Source organism: Stegastes partitus, unplaced genomic scaffold (assembly GCF_000690725.1).
Source record: "Stegastes partitus isolate 25-593 unplaced genomic scaffold, Stegastes_partitus-1.0.2 Scaffold529, whole genome shotgun sequence".
In the NCBI taxonomy this organism is placed as follows: domain Eukaryota; kingdom Metazoa; phylum Chordata; class Actinopteri; family Pomacentridae; genus Stegastes; species Stegastes partitus.
In genome coordinates this window covers 300,992-313,116 of record NW_007578260.1, presented here as the reverse complement: position 1 = coordinate 313,116, position 12,125 = coordinate 300,992, and the positions used below count along the sequence as shown (strand labels likewise).

The window sequence follows — 12,125 nt, the reverse complement described above, 5'->3', positions numbered from 1 at the left end:
TTCCGTGGGCAGATTTCTCCTGATATTTTCTGTGCTGTGTATACATGTAACTGGGCTTCTAATCTGCTTGCTGAGAAGCTCATGGGTAACATATGCGCAGCTGTCAACAGCAGGAACAGAATTCCAATTATTGCCGGGATTCATTTCATGACGGATATGACAGCTAATTTCGTACCATGTGCAGGCGGATCATCGCCGAATAGACCAACATGCAGCGGTGACCAGCAGAGCACAGACGCGTGAAGATGACCTCAGTTCTTTAAACTGCGGGTGCATCTGAGCAACATCGGTTTATTTGAACGGGTCAGATTACAGACAAAATCATGCACAGTATAATAACCAGATTACTGTCGTCCATATGAACAGTCATTAGTACCCAGACATTAAATGCTCAACGTACTTTCCAAAGCATTTAATGCACATCTGACATTCCTCATCATACAGCATCACACAATTTAAGATGTGTCCCAGCATACATGGTTTCGACAATCTTCCTCAAACACAACATGATAGTTTTCGGACTCATTTTGTACTACATAGAATGTAAATGAATGCTTTTCTCTGTCAACCACATGCACTAAAGCAAAACATCATGCCACGTTTTTATCACTATTTCCCCGAATTCCTAGCACAGACAATCAATGCATTTATTATGGACCCGTGGAAACAAACACAATGCTGCTCTGTTACAACACCACAGCACCAGTAGTGACAGTGTTTGCTGCAGGCGCTAAATGAAACAAAAAGGCTCTAACAGCCTCCTGCTGCACAACTCACTGTACAACAATCTTATGTGTAGTTTCTAGATACAAAACATCCCCCGGCATCCTGTAATCACACACAAAACATCTTATAACCAACATTACTGCCGACAAAAAACAACAATATTGGCTTGTGTATGAAATGTAAGACTTTTAATACATTCCGGGGTCACTTTTGATGTGTAGATACCCTCACACAGACAATATGGCAAATCTCTGATCACTCATTAAACTGTTACTTTTGATCTCAAGGTTCTGATTGAACTGACTGAATCTGTCTGTCCAGCAGAACAGTGATAGTGGGGAAAAAAACCTTTCCCACAACAAACAAATGCATCAGTGTAGAGATTTTATAGATAACTTTATAGACAGAAATGTATTTAATGTGAGCAGAGCTTCAACCTGTGTCTCCTGGTTTAATTCACTTTCTTTATTTCATACCTATCAAAGTATTTATGTGTGTAAACGTATTTATTTGTGCATTTCATTGCACAATGTTTAAATTATTACCCGCCCAGCAAGCAGGGAACGTTCCCACAACACTCGCTAACATTACCTACAAGTTCTAATAACAAAAAACATTCTATCCTAATGTTCAAAGAATCTGCTAAAGATATTAAATCAACCAAGTAATGTTCCAATAACGTTAAAAGCAAACTGACATAGAATGTCTCAACATTCAGAGAATGTTTGGAGGATGCTGTCAAACTGTGTTACATGACAACGTAAGAAGAACAAACATTAAAAAAAAACATTTTCAAGATGCTCTCAAAGCCTCAGATGACAGAATGTTTTGATAAAACGTTACCGGAGCGTGACATATTAACAAAACATTTAGCCTGGAATACTCTGAGGATGTTTTGGGGATGTTGCTGTTCAGAAATTTCTTATATAAAACGTTCCTCCAATGTTACATGATAAAAAAGTAGGATGTACTCAATGCAACATTAACATTAAATTGCCTTTAAAAACAACATACTGCAAAGTAAAATAAAACTTTCTGCTGAAAACATTACTAGAACGTTGTGCTGAATTTTCTCAGAATGTTTTCAGAACAAAAAAAATCAGTGAAGTGCTTAAAATTAAAGAAAGGTGGTTAAATTTGTACAAAACTCAGACACTCAGATATCAAACTACAACAGCACAGCAAGCTTAAATACCACCAAAAGGCTTTCTAGGAAAATATGTTTGTTTTTGTTATTTTGGTGAAGTGACCCTTTGATGCATATTTCTCTTGGCAGAAGTTACTGTCAACATCTTTTCCACATACTTTATTTACTCGCTGTTTTGTTAAATTATCACTGGTTCACTTTCCTCCAAAATGTCTGCAGGCAGTGGAGGAAGCAGCAGCAGTGAAGTCATTCTACTTCTTTCTACTCCGATGTTTTCAGAATCTTTGTGGAAACAGCTGCCAACGACTTGACACAAGACAGAAGATCAAGAAAAGGATGAAAAGAACACCCTTCATCGGCAGGAAAAAAGTGGAACTGTGTAATTTCAACAAGTATAAATCATGCGGGTTTAACTCGATGTATCTATAAGGTTTTAAAGTGTCTGACTTTTTTTTTTTTTTGGTGAACATAAGTAACATTTACACAGCAATCCGTTGTTAAGGAAGATATTTTTGACGCTGCACACGCTGAAGTCAGACTGATATGAAGACATTCAGAACAGATGGGTTTCATTACAGCCACATGCTCTCTCGCTTCCATCCACACGCAAACGTTACGCACACATCTGCTTCTTTGTGAAGACACTCGTAACTCTTTCAGAGGGTCCTGCTCCGCATGCAGTCAGCAGCACAAACGCTCACACACTTACATGAACATACAGTAAAGCTACGGCCACATGCATTCCGCAGATCCCTCTTATCATCAGTCTATAAACAGTTAACAGGAGAAACAACGGGACGCAGTAAAAGCTGAGAAGCAGACGGAGCAGTCAAAGGTCGGTATCTCCGTCTGAGCTGAAATTCAATCTGCAGCTACAGACCAAGGAGAAGATGTTTAGGTTGAACCCACTTATTCAATTTGTTGAGTTTTTTTTAAATATGTCATAACAGGATTTTCAAAGTGAGCTGCTGTCCTAATAAGCTGCTGAACAGTATTCGCTTCACTAACTATATGCTGCTTTTAATAAAAGTGATATAGAGTCTGTTATGATTAATAACAGGAGCCATGCTAAGGCTAATTTTATAGCATTACCTTTAAACACTGATGCGATCATTTTGCAGACACAATGTTTACTTCTAGGTTTTGTTATTTTTCTTAATTAAACCTAGCATTTAACTAATTTCATTCTTTTAAACTTGCATTAGTTTTTTATTTTGCTTAAACGTTAGCCTCTCTGTTACATTTGGACACAGTTAGCCTAGCTTAGCATAAAGCCTGGAAGCAGGGGGGAAACAGTTAGCCTTGCTCTGTTTAAACAAAACAAAAGAAAAGGTCTAAAAATGATTGCATGTTTCTTTTATGTGCACAATGAGAACGTTACTGAAGCTATTTCAGTGCTGAGGCTGCAGTGCCGGTTGTCAGATACAGTTGTGATGACAGGATTTGGTCTCGGTGTCACCGAACCAAATCACTGTTCTGTTCTCATAATCTATTAATTAATTCAACAAATAATCAGAAATTCAGATTACAAATTGCACAGTTATGCCTCTTACTTAAACAGAGATGGCCAGTAAAAACTTTATGAATGTTTGATGGCTGGTACACTGCTGCAGCCAGATGTGTTTTATGATAGGGGACCAGCACGGGCCAGCGATAGATTGTTGGCAGCGTGACCGTAGGTTTATCGAGGACACGGTGCTCGCCGGCTACTGTTCGGTGGAGACGCAAATGTTCAATGTCTCTGGTGAGCTTTCTAAACAAGCAGTACAACAGCTACCAAATATCCTCCTGGTTGCATAGGCCTGGTTACTACATTTGGCTTATCCAGTGTTGAGAAGGTGTTAGCGACTCATGTCAGGTCGTCACACATGCAATAACATCCCCAACTAATGGACAATTAAATTTATTGGCCACTAATTTAATCATCTTCTTTTGCCAGCTACATTGATTATTCATTGCACCCTCAGACAAGACCACAGGAGGCTGTGCACAGTCGCTGCTTCTAGCTGTAGTTTGTTGCAACATGCATAAAATGAATAAAAATGTGTTATTCCACTGCTTTTTTACAACATAGTGCGTTTCAGAGGTTCTGGTAGGCATATTTTTAACCTTGGACAGTGCCAGACTTGGTGTTTCCAGTCGTTGTGCGGTGCTACTGAGGGCTAAACGTATTCTGAATACAGAAATATTAATTGGTATCAAGCTCACTCTTGGAAAACAAATTTTAAAAAGCATTTCCTGAGAGTATTCGCTGTAATGTCTCCTCTATAATCTTGTTTTTCTGTGTTGGTGAATTTAGTTAGGGACACATTTTAAGATTGCTTTGGTCATTGATTTAAAAGGACGAGAAACCTGATCGCTCAGTAGGTCACTCCATTGATACTCTCAGGGGTTAAAATGTCATCAGAGACTCTGCAGTTACAAAATGAAAGAGAATAATGTGCGTGTGTGCATGTGTGTGTCTGTATGTGTGTCTGTGTGGCGAAGATGAACCCTCCAGAGGAGCACTTTGACCTATTTGCCCTTCTTTGGTTCCTCTCAAGCCTGTGCTCTGTCAGCAAGAACCATCAAATACACCCAAAGCTGCTTCAACACACACACTGCAAACCACCTCATTACAGGCTTCAGCAGCATCCATGCTGACCCTCGTAATATGTAAACCATAGCAGCGTGAAATCCTCACCTCATAAGCGTTCTTGATATTGAGCGGTTGTCCCGTGGCGGCTACGTGTCCCACGATGCCTTTGTTCCACTCCAGTCGGATGCTGCTGCTGGATGATTCCTCCAGCGTGGAGCCTTCGGCCACATCGAACAGCCGGCTGACCAGGAACTTCCTGTTGGAGCTGTCCTCGCCCACCTGGAGACACACACACACAATGATGGTGTCACACAGCTGACATAAAGCTGGAAAACTGATGACTGGAACAAAAATTTAATTTTAGAAATTGTATGCCCTTAATAGTTGCTGGTGCAATGTGCATTGACCTCGATGCTAACGTTAGCATGCTAACCTGTATTTTAAACAGAGCTGCTACAGCATGTTATACTTGATAAACTCTGTTAAACATCTCTTTCTTTAAATTTAAAAAGATGCTGGTAAAATTTAACTTTATATCCTAGCAGCACTTTTTATAACAAAACTAGAAGTCAAGAGGTATGCCAGCAGCTCTGGCTAAAACAAATACAATAGCGCTTCAAGCTAAATGCTAATTTCTGCATGCTAATATACTCACAATGTATTTGCTAACAGGCTGCTAGCTAGCAGCTACAATATACAACAGAAATGAGAAAACTCCTGTGAAATATCACTTAAAGGTCAAATTATTCAAAATTGTGTTAGCTCTGGAAAAACTTTAGTAACATGAAGTTGACACACATCATGAGAAATTGTGAACAATTAAGAAAAAAGTTTTGAAAGACTACTGAAAACAGAGGCTCCACAGTACAAACTTAATCAACAAAGAGGACACACCTGTGGTCTCTTTCTTTTAATACGAAGCAAAAAGAGCCTGGTAGAATTTAGTTCTGTAGTTTAGCAGCACTTTTTATGACAAGACTAACACTCAAGAGTTATGCTCAGCGCTCTGTTAGGCTGAAATTGAACACTTTGAACTAAATGCTAACTTCTGCACACTAACATGCTCTTGCTAACAGGCTGTTTGCTAGCAGGTACAACATACAGAAGTGAGGAAACCCCTGCGAAGCATCACTTAAAGGTCAAATTTTTCAAAATTGCATTACCTCTTCAAAGCTGCATTATCCTCAAGTTGACACACAGAATGAGAATTATGAACCACAAAGTAAAAGCTTTTTAAAAGACTATTGAAAATAGCGACCCCAAAGTGCAAACTTAATTAGCAAAAGTGAAACCACCTGTGATCACTGACACACAAGTTAGAAAACTGGTGATCACTGAAACAAAACCAAGTACAATACAAAATCTAATTGCACGAACACGGCATGAAATGACCTGTAAACACCTTCTCAGTTTGGTGTCTATCTATATGTCTGCGTCATGGCTTTCATCAGATGGACGCCACTTAAATGACTCACTGGGGATAAGCATAAGCCTTCCCCTCACATCCTGCTCCTCTCCATCCTCGTCGGGGCCGTCAATCACATATATAAGGCTTCCATATGTTGTTTAAATTTCAACATGAAGTCAACATGAAAGCAACTTTTAACTTTGCACATATAATGACAATATATAGACCCCTATGCACACCAGTTACTGTGTGTCTACGAAGTCCATATCACCATTTTGGAATGACAAAATAACAAAAACCTGGAGCCTTGACATTCTAACAATGTTGGAGGCCTCAAAGGTTGGTGAAATGTTGACCACAGATTGTACTTTTAGTAAAGGAAATGTGGTTAGGTCCACATATAGGTCACAATATCACCCTTGTTTGAAAATGATGCATTTTTTTCATTTTCAAAGCCCATTCAATCATTTGATTTTGTCTGTGTCCTAACCAAATTTCATGGCTTTGGGAATTCTATTTCCGGTGATACTGAACCTTTAAACTGGCTTCCTAGACTTTTTGGATACTGAAAGTAGAAAAACTATTGGGTCTTAAAACATATCAGATTTTCAAAATTCTGCAAAAATGCATTACAAAACTTAGACTGGCATCCCAAAAAACAAATAAGTAAACTATGAAGAAAATCTGAAACAGTGCAGCAACTTATTTTCTGAATTTTATCTGATTTGACACAGACTGACCTCATGTCTTGTGTTAAGTGTGGCGCTACAACCAGGAGGTAGCTCAAAATAATGACTGGAAGCAGGGGAAAATAGAAACTATGAGTAATGTAATTGCAATCCACCTTTAGCTCTCTATCATAAACCTAACACCTGTGAATAATCTAACACAGGTAATAGTTTCATAGCTCTTCAAAACAAAAGCCTTACATTTTGGGGACTGTCATTTTCTAGAGGCATACTTTGACAACCAAGAAAAGAGTGCCCATGTCAAGAAGTCGTCCTTTTCTCTGGTTTTTGGCTGATTGCAAACCTCCAGTTGGAATGATAGCTCGACCCACAGGCCTTTCCATTCCTACCAGAAATAGCGAGTAGCGGTCTGCGGCGATCAGCTCGTTGATGTGAAGGAAGATCTTGTGGCAGAGTGCTGTCACATCCAGATGACTCGACACGTCCTTCACCAGCTCCAGCAGTCTGGCGCAGCGGTCACCCCCGCTTCCACCGCCACCTCCGTTACCGCCTCCCCCACTGACACCGCCCTCGCCCATCACTGAGCCCCGGAGAGGGACAGTTTCACGGTCGGAGTCGCTCAGAAACGTCAGAGAGCCCTCTGAGTCTTTGACCACGATGGGTCTGAGCGGGCGGTCGAACTCTGACGCTGAGATTTTGCGAGTCGGGGTGCCGGGGGCCGGGCTGGAGACCGAAGCTGGGGAGGGGCAGCGGTTGTCCAGGAGGTTGAGGGTGGGTGGGAGGATGGTGGAAGCAGAGGGAGGGACGAGATCTACGGAGAGCTGGTGGCCACGCTGTTGTGGAGGATTGTCTTTGGAGGCAGATGGCTGGATGGTATGGACGCGCTCAGCGAACCAGGCATTCACCATCTCCCTGTTGGAACAAAGGAAAATGTATCAGTCCCTTGACATAGTAAGCATCCTGCCACCAAAAGAGCTCTGAGGATTGGATCTGTGGTACCAGACTAGCGGCAGATCTTTGCGAGCTGGAGCTGCTTTGAATCAGACTTCTACCAGCACATCCCCCGACCCTGTTGCTGGTTCATGGTTTGTCCCTCCTTGGACCAGTGCTGAATAGGAGCCTTGCCATTTCAGAGACCCAGCCGTCTGCCCATAACCATTTGGCCCTTGTTGGCCCACTCAGATCTTCACAGCTGCCCATTTCCACCAAACACTGACCAGGAAACTCATCTGTTCCATCTAAAATATCCCAGACCTTGACTTTTACATGATAGTCAGAATGTTCATAACTGGTCTACTGGTGTACGTAGACTTCTTATTCCTGACAGTTAAAACAGAGTCCACACTGGTTGTCAGGTTGACGACAATTAGAGCTGCTAAATAACCCCCGAAATCCTAAGAGAACACCAATTCCTTGCTGTTCCTGTGCCAAAACATAAACAGACATCAGTCAAAAACAGCTTACCAAGCTAATTCATACTACAGCTACAACTTAAAAGACGACTCCGAGAAAAAAATGGCCTACTTGAATGACGAAGTTAAAGACTTAGTTGTAAAAAATATTTTCCCTAACGATGAATAGGATGTCAAATGTTCTAATTCCTTTTGTAAAAATGTCCTTGTCTCTCGCAACGGTTACGATGACAATGACCAAATTCCTTCATTTAGGTAGATCACTACAAAGTCAATATGACATTTTTTTTCTTCATTATCCAACATTCATATTTCTACCATGATGTGCGTTTAACCAGATTGGAGCAAACGCTGGTCAACGTGCTCCAATCAGTCATGATGTCATAATAGAATTACTTAGAAATACAGAAGATGTTATTGCATTTCAGTCCAATAAAATGACTCAGAAACCTTCTCTGTGCCCAAAGTTTTTTCCATGACATTTGGCCTCACAAAGGCTCTGCTGAGGTAAGGATTACAGAGCTTTCACACCAAAAGAGCTGATTCAGTGTTGCATGGCAAGCACAAACTTTGCACCGCACTGATTTTCCACCACGTTATGTGGCAAAAACTCAACTGAATTTCATCACCAAATACGGCAAAGTGACCAGAGCTGGACAATTTGCCTGTAGAAAAGAAAAGCAGAAAGGTTGGTCGAATATATTACGATGATGGAGGATGTCAAGTTAGAACACTAAAATTGTTTTTTTTTCGCACTCAGTTAAGGCTATAGAATCTGTGTTGGCCGCTTCATGCTGCTCTTCATTCTGTGCTAACTCGTGCTAACTGTTCCCCCTCGCACATTTGATCTGAAACTGATGATTTAAGTGAGAATATGTACATTTTGCTGAGTAGCATCCAGTAGAACAAAGCAGGAAACAGCAAACACATCTCCTGGTGACATCATAGATGGTTTGTGGACAATCGTTTTGAAGCGTTGAGTTTGGAATTTGACTGTTGCTGTTGTGATGTGACTGAGAACATGAGAACACTACACTTATCCATTCAGTAGTGACTTATGCCCTAAAACATACACTTCTTTATCGTCTAGAAACTTTCCTTTAAATGGGAACATCATTTACAAAATATACATCATGTTGTATTCAAAAAGTCTTTCAACTAACGATGGAGACCTTAACCTGTTGGGGGAAATCTTTCCTTAGGTACCAAATCAAGCAAGAAGTATGGTTCATTTTCTCATAGACTTACTCTTATAGACTACACAATTAGACTTCTACATACATGTATACTAGTCTGACTCCCTGAACGTAGACTGTGGGAAAAGGATGTCATATCCACTCTGTATTTCCAGCAGGTTTCTCCTCAACTTCTGTAGTCAAATATTCCCTTCACAACCAGCAACCCAACACGCTGCAATTTTAAGTTTTGCTGAGGATTTAGATTGTGCAATGAGCCAAGCTTGCCTTTTCCTAAACTTGGCCATTGTAATGCTAAGCTATCCAGTGAATGGGTAAGATGGCTGGTGAGGTCTTATTGTACTTTTGTGAAGGTATCTTTGTGACACACTAAAATGTACTTACATACAAAACACCATCCAGCATTGTGTTCACGTAAAGCTTTCTGATATTATCTCACATTAACCACCACAAGCTGCCATTTGAGGATCAGGCCAATGTGAGGATGAAGCAGAAAAAAAAACCTTGAGTGTTGCAGTGAGGCTTTTATGTGAATTCTTGTTACTAAGAAGAAAAATGTGTCACTCATAGGTTCAGTAGTTACACTGTGGTGCTTTAAGTTTAGCTTTGGGACAGTAATTGACAGACAGCTTGACTTTGAGAGCAATCTTTACCTTCTTATGAGTTTTGCTTGCTTGAGTTGAATGTAAATGTAACTTCATATCCTCTCTAACTTTTTTTTTTTTTTACAGCTGTGTAAATCTGAAAATAAGGGAACTATCGACAAGCTAAAGATCAAATTTTGAGCCTTGAAAATTAAGCAACAAAAGCTCTTGGCACTGATGACAATTAAGAACGGAGGAAAAAGGTGAAAGCTGGCATTGTGGATATAGTATTTTATGTCTATATACTCTCACAAAAGTTATATTGAGGAACGAGTTCCCTTTTTACAAGCTGAGTTTACAACGTGAAATTACATTAAGTAAACACTGCAACAACAACCATGTCAAAGGCAGCAAAAATATAATATTAGCAACAGGCCACATCACTATCATTATGTAATACCAAGGCTATGTGATGGACTGTTTTCATTTAGTCTGGGTGCCCCTAACCCATCAATGTGTCTAATGTGGATGTTTGCTGGAACAAATCAAATGCCAGCGTGTGTGTGTGTGTGTGTCAGACAGGGTGTATGTTTGCGTGTGGACACTAAATTGGATGTGATTATGGAGAATCTCTCTAATCAGCCAACACATTGTCTAATCAACCCACACACATTTCAAGCACGCGCTCCGGCTTCGACTCGAGTTTTCGAACACGCTGAAGGTCATGTGACTCATTCTCTTTTTCCAGTCACAGGCTCTGTTCACCTGAAGGCCAAAAACCTGAAGATGATGTTTAAAAAAAAGAGAAAGAAAGTGGTATCTTAGGCCCACGCAAATAAAACTTGGGAGAGACAACAACGTGGCTGTTGTCAGTGTCAGATCCAGTCAGGTTGAGTCCGTCTTACTCCATCTCCCGTTGAGCCGCCCTGCCTCCCCACAGGGCCGACCCTAATGTATCCAGGGGAGGTGTGGCTGAATCAATACCTCTCTAAGAAATGCCTCTCAACCAGAACGGCAGAATGGCTGATGTGTGCAAACCTCCTTCGTCGAGCCAATCAACTTTTTTTCTTTGCCTTCGTAATGTGGTTCAAAAACAGCAGGAGAGGTTGTTTAAAATCACATCCTCTGACAATGCTTTTTATGGAAAATATTTCAAGATGGGATGCTGGATGAAAAGAAAAAGTCAGTGATGGTGGTTTTTAAGTGGGTAAATGGATCTGAAGGGGTTCGTCACTAAAACAAACACAGACCTTGAGTGTACTGATGAAGTGCTGCAACACCACCAAATAAAAAGCCTTATATAGCTGCTATAGCTCCAAAAAGATGTGTGTTTGCGTATCAAATTAAATCTCTCATTTGCCTCCAAGCTACATCTATAACAAGACACTTTGGTTTATGGGACAAGCACCAGCACGCGGAAAGCCTTGTATAATTATCACCAAGGACCCATTCAAGCCTTGAGAATTAAACCTGAATCACCGGCAGCAGTAAAAGTTAATGATTAAAGGGCCCTGTGCAACTCTCAGAGCTGCTGCTGCTGCTGCTGATTGTGAAGTGAGGTGGTGAAATGGAATAATGCTGAGCTGTGAGAGGAGATCAGCACAAGCTCTGCAGGTTAAAAAAATAAAGCACCTGAGCTGGGTTTGCACATTCACCTCCACTGGAGAGGATGCAAGATATGATCAGTCTGAGGTAAAGTGTTACCTGTATGATTTTTTTTTTTAAACTGCCTATACAAACAAAAGGGATCCTGATTGGCTGCGCTCGCAAAAGAGTTCATTTGCAGAGAATTCCATTAGAAACTCCATTTAACAACAATCTGAGCCATCTACTCTGTTCCTTCTTTTAAAATTGCTATCATTACCTTGACGCCTTCCTGATAAAGTAGGAGTGGGTGAACTCCAAGTGGTCGTCCAGCCACGCTTCCATCCTCTGGTTTTCCGGGGAACAGCGGTCCTCCATGGCGCAAAAGGCGCGACAACAGAGTATCCCCCCCCACCCCCCAAAACCAAAACTGTGAGCTCCGGGGCTGATCGTCTACATCGAGACGAAACCGAATAACGTGTGGAAGGAGAGAAAGAAAGAAGGGAGGGAGGGAGGGAGGGAAGGAGAAAGAGAGAGAGAGAGAGAGAAAGAAAGAGCGGGGCTCAAACAGAGAGCTCCTCGCGGGTCGGTCGGTCGGTCGGTGCGCACGGATCATAAAGTGGTGGCTGGCTGTGCGCTTCCTAGTTGGTGAAGCGACTATAGGAAAGAGAGAGAGAGAGAGGGAGGGAGAGAGAGACAGCAGCCCCCTTCTGTTACAGCCCCGTGATAAGAGACATCACATTTTTTTATATCTATATTTTATTCCTGTACAAGATGTTCTGGAGTATCCCAAGGCACTAT

The 12,125-nt window shown here is 41.2% G+C and overlaps 1 protein-coding gene across 1 annotated transcript in view; it reads right to left on the bottom strand.

Annotated features, from left to right (window-relative positions):
• The window catches only part of pde5ab (phosphodiesterase 5A, cGMP-specific, b), a 79,597-nt gene extending 67,742 nt beyond the window's left edge, over positions 1 to 11,855 (bottom strand). The window contains exons 1-3 of the mRNA XM_008287953.1: positions 11,605 to 11,855; positions 6,938 to 7,460; positions 4,557 to 4,730 (exon numbers count right to left, since the gene is read on the bottom strand). Coding sequence (XP_008286175.1) covers positions 4,557 to 4,730; positions 6,938 to 7,460; positions 11,605 to 11,702 — 795 coding nt within the window. The 5' untranslated portion in view covers positions 11,703 to 11,855. The remainder of the gene's footprint in view (positions 1 to 4,556; positions 4,731 to 6,937; positions 7,461 to 11,604) is intronic.
• Positions 11,856 to 12,125: the final 270 nt, after the last annotated feature.